Source organism: Hirsutella rhossiliensis (genome assembly GCF_020360975.1).
Source record: "Hirsutella rhossiliensis strain HR02 chromosome Unknown scaffold00005, whole genome shotgun sequence".
Taxonomy (NCBI): Eukaryota; Fungi; Ascomycota; class Sordariomycetes; order Hypocreales; family Ophiocordycipitaceae; genus Hirsutella; species Hirsutella rhossiliensis.
The window spans coordinates 2,851,413-2,865,474 of NW_025408671.1; the positions used below are offsets into that span (position 1 = coordinate 2,851,413).

Consider the following 14,062-nt stretch of genomic DNA (forward strand, 5'->3'; position numbering starts at 1 on the left):
TCACCCCGACAGCCCCTTGGCCGCCGACAGCTCCTCGGCCACCCCGCGCGAGATCCAGTCGGACAGGGCCATGACCGTCACCATGGGATTCACCCCACTCGCGCTGGGAAACACGCTCGCGTCCGCCACGTACAGGCCCTCGCGGCCCCACACCCGACCCTTGCCGTCCACCACGCCCGCCTCCTCCCCGAGGCCGCTCATCCGGCACGTCCCCATCTGGTGCGCCGACACGAACGCGGCCGTCGGCGGCTTGTTGCCCAGCTCGCGCAGCTTGGCCAGCCACGCCCCAAACGCCGGGTCCGTAAACTCCGGGTCCGTGCCGGCCACGTGCTTCCTCTGCCGCTCGCCCCCGTCGTCGGCCACGAACGGCGCAAGCCCCTGCAAGCCCGGTTGAATCTCTTTGGCCCCCGTCACGTAGCATATCTTGGCCAGCGCCTGCACGCCCTCGAGCACGTGGTCGCGGTCAAAATCGGACATGGTGTAGTCGACACGCGGCAGGCCCGTCCGCCGGTCCGGGTACACGCGTCCAGAGTCTCTGTCCCGGGCCAGCGAGATGAAGCCGTGGAGGTTTCGGTACTTGAGTGCCGCCAGCTTAGCGTCGACGGCGTCCTGCCACGGATGCCAAGAGAAGACCGTATATGGCTACCAAGATTGAGTCAGCACACGCCATGGAAGTTTGCGACCTCTCTCTTAACTCCTGTCCCGCCAGCCAGATGCAACGTCACCGTGAAATGGGACGACAAACGAAGGACGAGAGAACAAGGAGGGGAAGGACTGACCACCATGCACGTGGGCTCCAGCTTGACACCGTGGCCCTTCAAGTCCAAATTCTCAAATTCGGAGCTGTAGCTCGTAATAATGCCGCCCTCCCAAGGCCGTACATCCTCTTTATCGGTGGCGAAGACAAAGTTGCAAGGATGCACGTGCAGGTTGCGCCCCAAGTGCCGGTTCTGCTCTTTCTTGTCAGTTCATCATGATGGTGAGAGCAAGGGTGGTTGACAAAAGGGGCCCGACCTCGACGCCGCTCTTCATCAGCAGCACGGGGCTCCAGAGCGCGCCCCCGGCCAGAATGACCTTGGTGGCCTTGATGCGCACTCTGCGCTGCGTCCGCGTGGCCGCGGGCGTGTGCACCTGGCCGTTTTCGCCGCGCGACGTCCACAGCCCCTCGACGCCCGTCGCCGTGACGCCGTCGGCCGCAAAGACGACGCGTTGCACCTCGAAACCCTCCATCAACTCGGCGCCAGCCTCGGCCGCGGCCGGCAGCCACGCGACGGCGGGCCCGCGCTTCTCGGCCGAGCCGCAACCCAGGTGGCACTGGCCGCAGTAGTGCTCCTTGGACGCCGTGTTCTGCTCGACGGCGGCGGCCCGCCAGCCCAGCTTGCCGCAGCCGTCGAGCAGCGCCTGGCTGCGGGGGTTGTGGCGGATGGCGGCGGTGCTGGCGCCGACAAAGTCCCACACGCGGTCGAGGCAGTCGTCATAGTCGGGCGACGTGAAGAGCGGCAGGCCCGTGGCGGCGGCCCACTCGTCGCGCACAAAGTCCTGCGTGCGGAAGCACACGCTCCAGTTGACGGTGCCGCCGCCGCCCCAGGCGCCGCCTGCGACCATGGCGACGGCGGCGTCGTCGGATATGTAGGCGCCGCCGTTGTCAAAGAGGTGCCTGCAGGCGGCGCTCTGGGGCATGGGCAGGTGGGCGGGCGGGAAGTGGAAGCCCTTGTCGACAACGAGGACGCGGTGGCCGGCCTCGGCCAGGTTCTTGGCCGCCACGCCGCCGCCGCAGCCGGAGCCGACGACGACGACGTCGGTGGTGATTTCGTGGACGCCGCTGCCGGCCTCGAGCTGGACAAAGCTAAAGGCGTAGCCGCGCGTCGCCTTCCAGTTGCGCGGCACGTCGGTGTAGCCCGAGAGCTCGCGGAAGTAGGGGCTCGACACGGAGTTTGCCTTTTGCGCCATCATGGCGACTGATTTAGCGAGTGAGCGCAGGCTGAGCAGCCGCGACGAGAACCACGACTTGATGATGGCCTCGCGCGTCCTCGTCGGCTGTCGGGCCACGGGCGTCCAGTAGCCCGTCAGCAGCAGGCTGCCATAGTTTGTGCTTCAAGGGGTCTACCGTCAGCCGCCGAAAACGTCGCGGGCGATGGAGCCTCTTTCAACTCACCCCAGCAGACTCAAGACCTTGACAAGCTGGCCCTTCTGGGGCGCATTTGCCAGCGACTGCAGGCAGTCGGCCCTGAACTTTGCGTTTTGCGTCGGCCTATACTCGAGGAACGTCTTGAGCTCGTCCCGGCTAGGTGGGTCGCGCATCGACGAGGCGGCGCGGTCCAGGGCCTTTTCAAAGTCGTCGTCGTCTAGGATGAGCAGCTCGGCGGGGTCGGTCGATGGCGATGTCGACGAGGCAATGGCGGGGAGACAGGCGTCCAAAAGGGCGTACAGAGTGTCCCATTGGGCCTTGGACATGAAGTCGTCCGAGGGGGGATCCGGCACGGGCGTGGCCACGGACTTGTGGTCCTGCGGCAGCTCCATGGCGGTGCCAATGCGGCCGTTGTTGTCAGAATCGCCGTCGCTGCACAGGATGATGATGATGATGATGCGTTTCAGCTCGGCCCGACCTGCCTCGATGAGATGTTGTGAGGGTTCTTGTGAGGGGTTTTGTGAGGGGGTCTTGTGACCGGGTCTTGGGTCAAAGGGATGGAGGATGATGGGAGAGGGGGCCTTTAGTTGAAGAGTTCGAATTGCTAGTAATAAGTGGTAAGTGGTAGGTGGTAGAAACTTAAGAGAGCCTCGGTTGTCGCCACAATGGCTTGCTGCCCCAGCCGCCGACAGTGTCCCATTGGATCGCCCTCACAGCCCATCAACCATCGGGACGTGCAGCCGAGCCATCATGTCCGAGACGAGGCGTGTTTAGGCAAAGAAGCAGAAGGCGAAACCCCCGTGCGAATCGGCGGCGGTTGGTGCCTGTTTTGCACGTGAGAATCGGGACTTGAACGAGGTACCCGTGCGCGCATGCATGTACCTCTGTACAGAGGTGAAGGTAATTACCTAGGTACCTTACCTACCTACCTAGGTACCTAGGTACCTTGCTTACCTAAGGTACCTACCTAGTAAATACATGCGAACACTGACTGGCTGCCGCTAACGTAATCCACCCCCTTCCCGGTCAGACCCCCTACTCGGTCAAAAATTCCCCACCGACTAGACCCGCACCTTACGCGAGACAAACGGAGCACAATACCACGACATATTTACTCCAAGAGACAAGTAACTCGATTAGGACTATCTATTACACGTACGGGCAGTGTGTTCAAAAGACCTGCACTTACTACACCGTGGTGGTGCACGCTGTCTTGGGACACTCAGTAGGGCTGATATTTGAAGATTTTGAAGTCGAATCGGCCTCGGGACCCTTGAATTGAATGAAGCCGAATCGGGTAAGGTCTTCAAATTCGATGAATCAAAAATCAGGAGTCTTTATTCAATTCATTCATCAAAATCTTGAATGAATGGCGATATGGTCGAAATATACGGTGAAAAAAAGGATCACCCCGCTTCGCAGCTGCCAGCCAAGGGGGCATACAGGGGAGGAATGGGCTAATGCCCAAAGCCACCCACCAAGGGCCTCCCTTTTCTTTCTGAGCAGTGTCAGAAACAGCGGTTCTGCGGCTCGTCCGAATGAGGAAGGTGGCAACGATAGTGGGCACACAGAAGAGGTCAATTGGAGCTATATGCACGGCTGTGTGTGTGTAAAGGCGATGTGTGTGCCCCCTTCCGGCTAGGAATGTGCCCCTTTTGGGCCCGCAGAAATCTCGGCTGAATGCCCCACGTGACCTGGCAGGTGACCCATGCCGCCCTTCCTGCTGCGCCGTTCCAACAAGCAGACACACACGTACACATCAAGAAACAAGCTGCTTTGACCCCCATCATACCTGTTGGCAGGGCTCGAGCATGAGACAAACTGGGAACGTCGTTCAACCGGTGTGTCGTATTATGCTATGAGGATTGTCTTCTATCTAGGAGGAGAGGCCAGCGTGGAAGATATAGCCACGCAAGCCTCAGCCGCACACGTGACCCTAAGGCCACATGCTGACCGTGTGATCTAGATACAATTGACGAGCATGATTCCCACAATACCAATAGATTCCACAATGCACTTTCCCATTAGGCACGCCACAGAACCACCGTTCTGACAGGAGCAAGGGTTCGCCCGCGCGGACATGGTAACTTCGAAATCGGCCGCCCATGCGATGACGCACTGCGTATTTAAAAGTCTGTTGTGCGTGTTTCAGTTGGATTCCGCCGTCCACACTCCACTGGGAAAATCCCAGTGGGTTGGAAGTGGGGTAGTTAGGGCGTCCATATATGTTGGTATAACGACCTAACAGTGCCTGATACGCCCACCGTTTCAGCAGTCTTGCCACCCTATACGGAGTATCAAAAAAACCATGAAGCTTATGAACAGTGCCATTTTATAATGCACACCATTTAAATGTAGTATCACTCGAATGTTCTGGATTTTCTGGTTCGGGTGATATAACTCTCGATATCTGTGCTTAACATTTGCTCAAGAAATGCCACATCATCCTGAAGGCAATAAATAGATCGGTCATTTGCTACTTGCAAAACTACATCTCAAGCACAGATTAAGCTCGGCAGCCCAAATTTTTGAAATATAATACAAGACTTATACCGTTAAACAGCCTCCGGCAAACTGATTAGAAAAACGCGTTCAGATCCCTCAACGTCTCAATACTGCGCGAACAATTGGACGTGACACGAATTGCGTCATCTCGCGATTTGGAGACTGTTAGGGACTTATCTACTCATCGAGCCCAATATGACTGCTACTTGCTTGTCCACACAAACTAGCCCGATCAGAAAGTACCGAAACATCTGCATGATAAGGATATGTTGTGCCAACTAGCCGCGTTTAGACGCGTTATTCGCGCTCAATTGACCACCTGTTAATTCTACTGTCGGAAAGACACGGTCGTCAGCCCATCCCACATTTTTGCCTGCATTGGGCAACGGTCTTCGCGACAACTGTCACGACATTATTTTACGACGATCTCGCCTAATTCCTGCTTCGATGTTTCCGACAGCGGCTTCGGGTCGGCCCCCGAATCAACGTCCTGCCCGACGACCTATCCCACCCGTTCAACCTCGACTCCGTTATACTTTATTGTGGGTTATTTGGTGTCGTCCCGACTACCTGTCTCACGTCCATTCTCGAGCCTTTTAGCCTAGACCAGGTAAAACTTCATTACTGTCCAACCGATAGCTAATTATAACATGATACATAGTATGGCCCCTGCTGAATCGAAAACAGCTGCCGCAGCGAATTTCTTTGCTCCTAGGACCCGGCGTAAATTGCCAACGCAGAGTTATGCCCGCATTGAACGCCCTCAATTCAACCCTCAGAATCCCGCGCGCGCGCGCCCTGATCCTAGCACAACTCCGGCTCCTTCGTCCCCTCCTCCGACTGGCAAAGATACGATTGTCTGCGCGCCCCCGGGCCATCCTGACTGTGAGTCAGATGATGACATGCCTGACGCGGATACATCAGAGCCGCCATTGAACAGTACCGGTAGTCACATGACGCTCGCAGAGAAAGCCAGACTTATCAAGAAGTGGGCCGACAACAAACAGAAGCATGTTCGCAAGAAGAGAGACAAGAATAGCCACGTTTATTGGTACATGCAGAGGAAGCCATAGACAGAAGCTTTTACTCGAGTACAAGGATGGACCGAAAATATTCCAAGAGTTCCGGTGGACTTGTATAGAGTGCCTTCAAAATCCTTCTACTCTTCGGAAGATATTCCAGGTCCTTGAATCGAACCGCCGAGGGGTTACCTCTGGCATGGGAGACCATTTAAAAATCCACGGTATTACGAAGGAATCTCACCACGGTCGAATCAATGGATACGGCCGCGCCATTGGTGGAGGAGATTATACAGAGGTAGATGCATGGAGCGGTCGACCCAGGCAAAGAGCAAGGCTCACGGCAAAGGAGTCTATCCGCCAGTGGTTTGTAAAACACCGACAACCCTTCTCTGTTGTTGAGAACTTGAGACTCCTGCTTTCCAAGAGATGTTCTTGGCTCACAATACAACCTGTGTGTACAGGAGCCGTATAACCTTACGCAATCACATCTACACAGACTTTGTGGAACGCAGAGAGAAGCTGAAGATCGAGCTTCAGTACAATTGTGCTACCATCTCGCTCACCCTTGATATCTGGACAGCACCGAATCGGGTGCCTATTTTCGCCATTATTACGCACTGGATTACGCCGGAGTTTGAGGAGAGAGGAGGTTATTGAGTTTATCGAGCTCAAAAATCTCACACTGGCAAACACGAGATAGTTGAGAAGACACTTGAGGAGCTCAGGCTCAAGCCAAAGCTTCTCGCCATTACGGGAGACAACGCCGCCAACAACGGCACGCTCTATTATTTGAAGACCAGACCACATTCCAATTTCCGGGCAAGCTGGTAGATGGTGTGAATATACCCTCATTGTTTGTGTATATGCTAATCTGCGTTCAGGCGAGAATCCTCCTCCTCACCCCCCTGCCCCGGCGGAAGTCCCCCCCGAGGCTACTCCCGAGGCCCCCGCCGAACCTCCTCCCCCCCAAACCTCCTGCCTCCCAAGCCGATAAGTCTGCGATATCAACCCCCTGTCCAGATACAATGGAGGCTTCGGAGGATTGAGGCTCTACAAGTGTGTAACTGTGTACAATCGCGGATTCGAACGCGTCACCAAATTCACTTCGTTTAGGGGATCCCTTCAAACTATTCATGAATGGCCTGAATTGGCCCAAACCCAACTTGAATCGCGAAAATTGGAGCTTGAAGATTTTGAATCAAGATCCAAAAAATTCAATTCATTTGATTCATCCTTCATTCAAAATCTTCAAAAAATTCACCTTCGTCTATCACCCCTAACACTCAGCTCTTCTATAAGTCGTTGGTCCCGCTCCCCTTCTTCCCGCCGTCGCTTGGCCCGCTCATCTTCCTTTGCTCTCTGTTTCTTGACCCGCTCCTCTTCCTTTTCTCGCCGTAGCTTGAACCATTCCTCGTTCTCTTGTCGCCGTCGCTCGGCCCGCTCTTCTCCTTCTTGTCGTCGCTTGGCGCTCCTCGTCCTTCTCTCGCCGGCGCTTAGTCCTCTCCTCTTCTTCCACTCTCCGTCGCTTAACCCGCTCTTCTTCTTCTTCTCTCCGTTGCTTTATCCTAACCGTGCCCTCTGCAACCGATAGAGTACCGCCGTCGCCAATGTATTCACGGCGCTGTTCTTTCTCTGCTTTCGCCGCTGGTTTTCTGACCGAAGTTGCCGGTTTTCGTCGGCAAGGAGGGCGGCGCTGTGCATGGCCATTTGACATCCTTTGATAAGCTGGTTGATAGCTTGTGAAACTGGCGAGTCTGTATTTTGTGGCCGGCGTTGAAGAAGCCTTTCGGCGTGAGTGGTAAGCTGGTTGACGTTATGCGGAGTCTTGGCTGCTTCCAGGCTCTTGTTGGGACTTGGAGTATTCTTGTCGCCGTGATCGTTACCGACTTTGTCAACCTGAACTTGTAACCGCGATAATACTCTGTTTGGGTCAAACGGAAAAAGGCCTGTTGCCATAAATCCGCTTCGGATATTCGACGGCGAAAGTGCTTGTCGGCGAGCGTCTAAGTACATGGGAAGGAAGTCCTGCTTGTCGATATGATGGATCCCAGCGAGCATTTTCTCTTGAACCTTTCGGCCGTATATGGTTTTCAACGGCGAAAAGCACCCGACATCAAGAGGCTGCAAGAGATGTGAGGAATGTGCAGGCATTTGGAGTACTACGATGGAATTGGCCGTACAGTACTTGTCAAATTCCGGCGTGACGTGACTGCCGTGCCCGTCGAGAATAAGAAGTCGATGCGTACCAACCGTACGGCGCCGTGTATTCGGATCAAAGACTTCCTTTAACCAATTCAAAGCAAGGTCGTCGGAAGTCCAGCCATTCTCACTAACGGCGATATGCCAGTCATCGGGCACTCCTGATTCGTACCAGCTTGCTTGGTGTAACTTGCCCTGGAAGATAACCTTCGCCGGTAAAGCCCAACCTTGGCAGTTGATAGACTCGATCACAGTAACCCATTCTCGATTTCCAGGCTGCGTGAGTACTGCCCGACCTCGCCGGTCAGACCGGGTAAGGACTCTCGCCGTTGCAGCGACTCCCATTTGAAACCCCGTCTCATCAAAGTTATAGACATCCTCGTCAAGAATCCCCATTTCTGTTTCGTCGCCGCGACTCGATCGTACCATCCTTGGATCTTTTGGGGGTCTTCGCATTTGGCTCGTTGGTAGTCGTATCGGCGAGAGTACTTTGCCTTGATTTCGCCGTGGCGGCCAACAAACTTCCGCACCCAGTTTTCCCCGACAGGATCTTTGCCTCGCTCGGAAAGCAATAAGTTGGCCATCCGACGAGTGTAAGCCACTGTCGGCGGCATTCCTCGCTCGTCCATCGACAAGATCCATTGTACCAGGGCAGTCTCTTCCGTCGCCGTCAACTTCAGGTTGTTCATCTGAGCGTCGCGTCGGCGAATGACACCGCGCAGTCGATCAGATACTGTCGATTGAGGACGTCGTATGCGGCCGCAGCCTTGCGGGTACTTTTGAATTGGCCCTGCTGATAGGCCCTGACGGCGAGCAGGACCCGTTCTTCGCGTGGAACCGATTGGTCTCCCGTTGCCGTCATAGTGCTCGGTTTGTCTTGCCATAAGTGTGGGTCGCCGCGTGGAGACTTTTTCTGACCGAGTAGGGGGTCTGACCGGGAAGGGGGTGGATTACGTTACAGATTCAGGGCTGGGCGGGCCGCTAATTATTGTCCCGACTCCGTTCCTAATCCACCGTCACCACTGTCATCTCCCCCCATCCACCATCTCCCCCCATCCACCATCTCATCCAACCATCCACCATCCACCATCCACCATCCACCATCCACCATCCACCATCCACCATCCACCATCCACCATCCACCATCCACCATCCACCGCCGCACCTCGCGCCGCACCTCGCGCCGCACCTCGCCTCCGATTCGTCACCTCCCTCCCCGCCCTGCCATCCGACCCACTGCCCTCCGTCCGAATCCTCGTCTCATCCGCTTGCGGCGCCCCTCGCCGAACTTGAACAACCTCTTTCTACGCCTCACCCTCACCCTCACCCTCACTCCCTCCACAACTTGCGAGCAGCAGTAGCAGCAGCAGTAGCAGCAGCAGTAGCCATGTGCATATACCTACCATTATAGCCTATCGTGCTTTTTTTATTCTTCCAATGGCCTGTCCGGCAAACAGGCGGCATATGGCATAGACCCAAGCCCACACTCCCCTCGAAAAACGACGCGCCCCAATGTCTTTCGGGCCCGCTCGCTCCAGTCTTTCTCCCTCTCCCGCTTTTGCCATATCCTTGGCAACGACGCCCGAGTACTATCCATCCTTTCCCATTAGACGTGAATCCCGTTTCGTCCTGGTCCAGCCCACCCCCGAGCCCATCCGGGAGCACACAACAACGCCGTCGAAATCAAAGACCAGCCCTTCCTTCTTCGCATCTCCGTAAGCCCAAAAATAAAACAAAATCCACGCGAGCCCCTGGCCGTCAAGGCCCCGAACCCTTCTGTCATATGTACTGTACAGTATTATATAGTCGCGTCGGTAAAACAAGTGTACATCGACGCGAGACGCGCTCTTGGTAGAGGCCGCTGTGCCTCTCACTACCTTCCGAGACCGCTCGTGGCTGTTTTCACGACGTCGCCTCACCCCCCGAGTCCTTGCCTTTCGCAGCTGTCCTTCTCGCCAGGCTGCTCAGACTCGTCAACGCGGCCGGCGCGATGCTTCAGTTGGTCGCGTCCGCCGCCGGCAAGGGTGGGCTGGGCCCCCTGTTTCTCCTGAAAAAGGGAAAGTCCTTGATCCTAAATCGGCTCGGCCGCTTCTTGAGCGTTTTCCCCTCGTCCCTGACCACGTTGCTGGCCGGCGACGGCTCCTCCTCTCGCTCTTCCTCCGGCCCAAACGCCGTCGTCGGAGAGCCGTGGTTGCTCGTGCTCGGGGGGGAACTGTTGGGCCCCGAGGCGCTGAGGGTGCGATCCAGCGACTCGTTGCTAACAATGCTGGTGCCCTGCGTGCTGGGTGACAGGGCCAACTTCCCCGTCATGGCGCTCGTCGCCTGCGATTGCCAGTCGCCTGCAAACGCCGCCGACGCGCTGCCCTCGGTCGTCTCGCTGCAGCGGTGGAGGCCCGAAGGCGCAGACATCTTACCGTCCGCTATGCCGTCGCCGTCGCCGCGGCTCTGGCTGTGGAGCGGATCGCTGTCGGTAGACTCCTTCACCGGGTCAACCGGCAACACCTGGCCGTTGGCCTCCTTGTAGTCACCGGTCGACTGCGACTTGGATGGTCGCTCCGACGCACTCAACAGGGGCTGGCCGTCCCGGCGCTCGACGTCGGCCAGCACCTGTGGGGCGCCGCCGTGGCCGTTCGACCCCACGTCCGTCTTGGGCGTGGGTTCTTCGGCCTGCCGCGGCGCCGACCCCTCGTCGTCGTCCTTGGGCTCGGGTGTAGCGCTCCTCGTTCTGGGAGAACGCGCTCTCTCGTGGCGCAGCCGGCTTCTGGGGTCCCTCGGCTCCTTGGCCTTTTCCTCTTGCACCTTGATCTCAAACAGGCCCTTGTTGGCATCGAGCTCTTCGACCGTATACTGCATGTCCGGCAGGATGTCGGCCACACCCTGGAAAAGTGGAATGGCAAACATGTTCATGAAGCCGAGTTGAGCATTGGCCAGCGACATCATGTCCTTTTTGGGCGGCGCCATGAGCGACGACTTGATCTGCAACTCGTCTTCCATGGATGCCTGCCTGGAGAATTCCTCCGACAGGATAAACATCCATTGCAGGGCCGTGTCGTGATGTCTCGCCTGCATTGGTCAGTCTGAGCTGTCTGCCCGCGCACGTCTCCGCAGTCATTGAACTGCCGCACTCACCACGTTGCTGATGTCTGCGCATTTGATAAGCAGCGAGCACACCAGGGCCCGGTGCTCCTCGATCTGACGCCCGTTCCAGCCATTGGTGCTGTTTTCATGTTGAAGCTTCGCCTGCAGATCGCCGAGCTTTTTCATGTAGTCGAAATGCAGCCCCATGTCGGTGGCGAGGACGGAGCTGATCATGAGGTTGCGCATCTTCCTGTCCTCAAAGACGGCGGACCAATATCGACGGAGTATCTGGGAGTAGGCGGCGCAGTGGAACGACTCGAGGACGGACCGGTCATTGTACAGCTGAGCCAGCGGCGCATTCAGGGTTGACAGGAAACCGTTGACGCCGGGGTGGCCGACGTCGTGGCCAATGGCGGTGATGAGGAGGGTCAGTGCCTCAAAAGGAGTCACCAGGTCAGCCATGGGGGATTTTTCGGGCATTAAGCCGCCTCGCTGCTGGCCGCGTTGGTCGTACGGGGGCAGGGCGGCGATCTGGACGAGGAAGCTAAAGGTGGCTTGCAGCACATCGACGACGTGGCGGAAATTGTGGTAGGGGACAAAGGTGTTGTATGCGGCGCGGCAGGCGACGAGAAAGCTTATCAGCTGGCCTAGAGGGGAGCCGTTAGCAGTGGACGGTTGGACAGGCGCTGCATGGCGTTGTCACGGCGCAGGGGGGGCTTTGCTCACCCGTGGAGATGCGCCATTGCTCGAGCTCGGGCATGGCGAGGGCGTGCTTGAAGATGAGGACGGCGCCGACGAGCAGCTCATCGTCGGAAAAGTCGTGGGCGCTAAAGTGCCAATGACCGACGGCGGCGGCGACGGCGGCCTGGCGCTCGGGCGAGACGGCAATATGGGCGCCGCGAATCTGGACGTCTTCGGTATCGAGGCGGCAGATGCCCTTCATGAGACCGGCCACCATTTCCTCGCGCAGGTAGGCAAAGGGCTTCTGCTCGTTGACGCCGACCCAGGAGCGCTTGCGGCCCTTTGTGATTTCCATAATGGCCTGCTGCTCCCGGGCAGCGTCGCGGCGGGCCCTGTAGGCGCATATCTCGAGGGTGGCTATGCACTTGGGGCTCAGGGGGCTGATGAGGACGTCGACGGCCCCGATGTCGAGGCACTTTCGTATCAGCGGGCGGTAGGCGTCGAGCATGCCGGGAGCGGCGAAATCGGCCTCGACGGCGCCGTCGGTCATGTGCTCGCTAGTGGCGGCGTCGTCGGTATGGGGCATGCTGATGACGGGCACGGTGACGACGAGCTTGGACACATTGCGCAGGTGCGCCTCGGTGACGAGCTTCTGCAGGAGTGTCAAGCCGTACAGCTCCTCGTCCGGGGTGCGAATGTCCATGTGGCCGGGAGGCGAGGGAAGGCCGAGGTGTGTGGACGAGGTGGCCGAGTGCGGTTGGGGATGGGGGAAGTATTGTTCGTCGTGGGGTGTATCGAGGAGAAGTAGGGTGGGAGTCGTGTCCGTCCTCGAGTGATCTTGCAGCTGGATGAGCTTGGACAAGCAGGCTTGGCCGGAGGCGCAGACGTGAACTGCGAGCCCAGGTTAGGAGCGGGCGTCAGGGTCAGCAATCGAGGGGGTTGGACGAACCATCGCCAAAGGCATCGAGGAGCGGCTGGACCAACTGTCGGGTGTGGTCGGGTTTCCAGTCGGACGAGGGAGGCGTGGCGCCGCCGTCGGGAACGGCTTGGACGAGGCGATCGTGGCCAGCGGCACGGTTGACGTAGACGACATGGCATGGGAGTCGGTCCATGGTGGCAACGAAAGGCTACCAGTCTCGCGACTGGAGCACGTTGGCCACACGGGCACGGGGGCTCGTGAGTGTCGAGAGCAGGAGGAGCAGCAGTTTTGCGCGTCCGTGTGACCAGCTCGAACCAGTCGACGGCAAGGGAAGGGAGAGGGCCTGAGGTCGGGCGCAGGCGGATAAGTGAGCAGGGGTGGCGGGTGCCGAGACGAATCGTGGTGGACGAAGCGAATTGGGGGCTCGTCGGGAGGGCGATGATGGAGTGCCGTCGGGAGGGTGAGCCGCGACTTCTCGTTGGTTGGTGTTGTTGTTGCTGCAGCGGTGGCAGACGGGAGCAGCGAGGTGGTTTGTCGGGTGAGAGATGGAGGAGAGGAGAAGAGGAAAGGCTCGTTGCGTTGCGCTGCTGCTTTGTTGGGAGAGGGGGGGGGGGAGAAGGGACGGACGGAGGAGGTGGGAATGCGCCTGCACGCACTGGAGAGACGGCGGCTGTTGCGCAACGGCGGCGTTCCAGCACGGTAAAGCACAGGCAGGCTAAAAGATGAGGTGAAGAGTAAAAAGGAAAAAAGGGGGGCAAGAGGCACGACGCGGGCGGAGGAGGGCCGCTGTCGTCGGGTCGAGAGAGGGCGAGAGGAGAGAGGGGTGCGAGTTGAGCGCAATCATGGGTGGAAGCGAAGCTCGTCGCAGTCGAGTGGGCGGGTCGAGTGGGCGGGCGGCGACAGCGGAAGCCAGTGGCCCCGGGGATTTTGGGCCTGCTGGAGCCGGCGGGGGAGGGCGGTTCGTAGTGGGCACTGTAGCGGCCTGGGTGTGGGGGGGGGCGTTGCTTGTCAGAATGCCCATGGTGGGCTGCTACCTAAGCGCCACCAAGGCACCTCCACTGTTAGTGGCTGGCGTCCATGTCCATGGCCGTTGTCGTTCTTGGTATGGCATTAGAGGCAAGAGAATGGTTGTGTGTGGGTGTGGGAAAAGGTTACGAGGACCGAGACAGACATGGACCCCGGCTTTGCTTTTTTCGAAAGCGCAGGGGGCGCTTCCAGAATGATTGGACGGGTGGTGCAGCGAACAAGCACCGAAGCTCGATCTGCATGCAACGACTTTGCTGGACGCGGCACAGTGTCTGCGTCTAAACAGCTTTTCCTCGATCTCTTTTCCCGCAAAAAAAAGAGGAGTCGAAAGCGGCTCCAGCGGAATGCCAAGGCACTCACGAACCCGGACGTCGAAAGGAAAAGGATAATCGGACTCCCGGATCTGGCGGGAGATCTTTTGATTCGACTCTTCGCATGCTTTGGTACTCGGCAGGTTGCTCGCCGTCACGGTCCTTGCCCGAAGCAAGTCAAGGGCATTTCCGA

The 14,062-nt window shown here is 58.0% G+C and overlaps 3 protein-coding genes across 3 annotated transcripts; 1 reads left to right on the top strand and 2 right to left on the bottom strand.

The window, feature by feature from the left end:
* Positions 1 to 2,520, bottom strand: HRG_05592 (GMC oxidoreductase domain-containing protein; the record flags this gene model as incomplete). Its single annotated transcript, XM_044864063.1, has 4 exons — positions 1 to 642; positions 780 to 950; positions 1,015 to 2,092; positions 2,156 to 2,520. The coding sequence occupies 4 exons, from the start codon at positions 2,518 to 2,520 to the stop codon at positions 1 to 3; spliced, it is 2,256 nt and encodes a 751-aa protein (XP_044720595.1).
* A 2,857-nt stretch (positions 2,521 to 5,377) lies between these two features.
* On the top strand, positions 5,378 to 6,486 carry HRG_05593 (uncharacterized protein; the record flags this gene model as incomplete). The annotated part of the gene is made up of 5 exons (XM_044864064.1): positions 5,378 to 5,518; positions 5,560 to 5,676; positions 5,711 to 6,083; positions 6,152 to 6,304; positions 6,356 to 6,486. 5 exons carry the CDS (start codon positions 5,378 to 5,380, stop codon positions 6,484 to 6,486), a joined length of 915 nt encoding a protein of 304 aa, XP_044720596.1.
* Positions 6,487 to 9,849: 3,363 nt separating this feature from the next.
* On the bottom strand, positions 9,850 to 12,725 carry HRG_05594 (3'5'-cyclic nucleotide phosphodiesterase domain-containing protein; the record flags this gene model as incomplete). The annotated part of the gene is made up of 4 exons (XM_044864065.1): positions 9,850 to 10,917; positions 10,984 to 11,579; positions 11,659 to 12,504; positions 12,563 to 12,725. The coding sequence occupies 4 exons, from the start codon at positions 12,723 to 12,725 to the stop codon at positions 9,850 to 9,852; spliced, it is 2,673 nt and encodes an 890-aa protein (XP_044720597.1).
* Between the last annotated feature and the right edge of the window lie 1,337 nt (positions 12,726 to 14,062).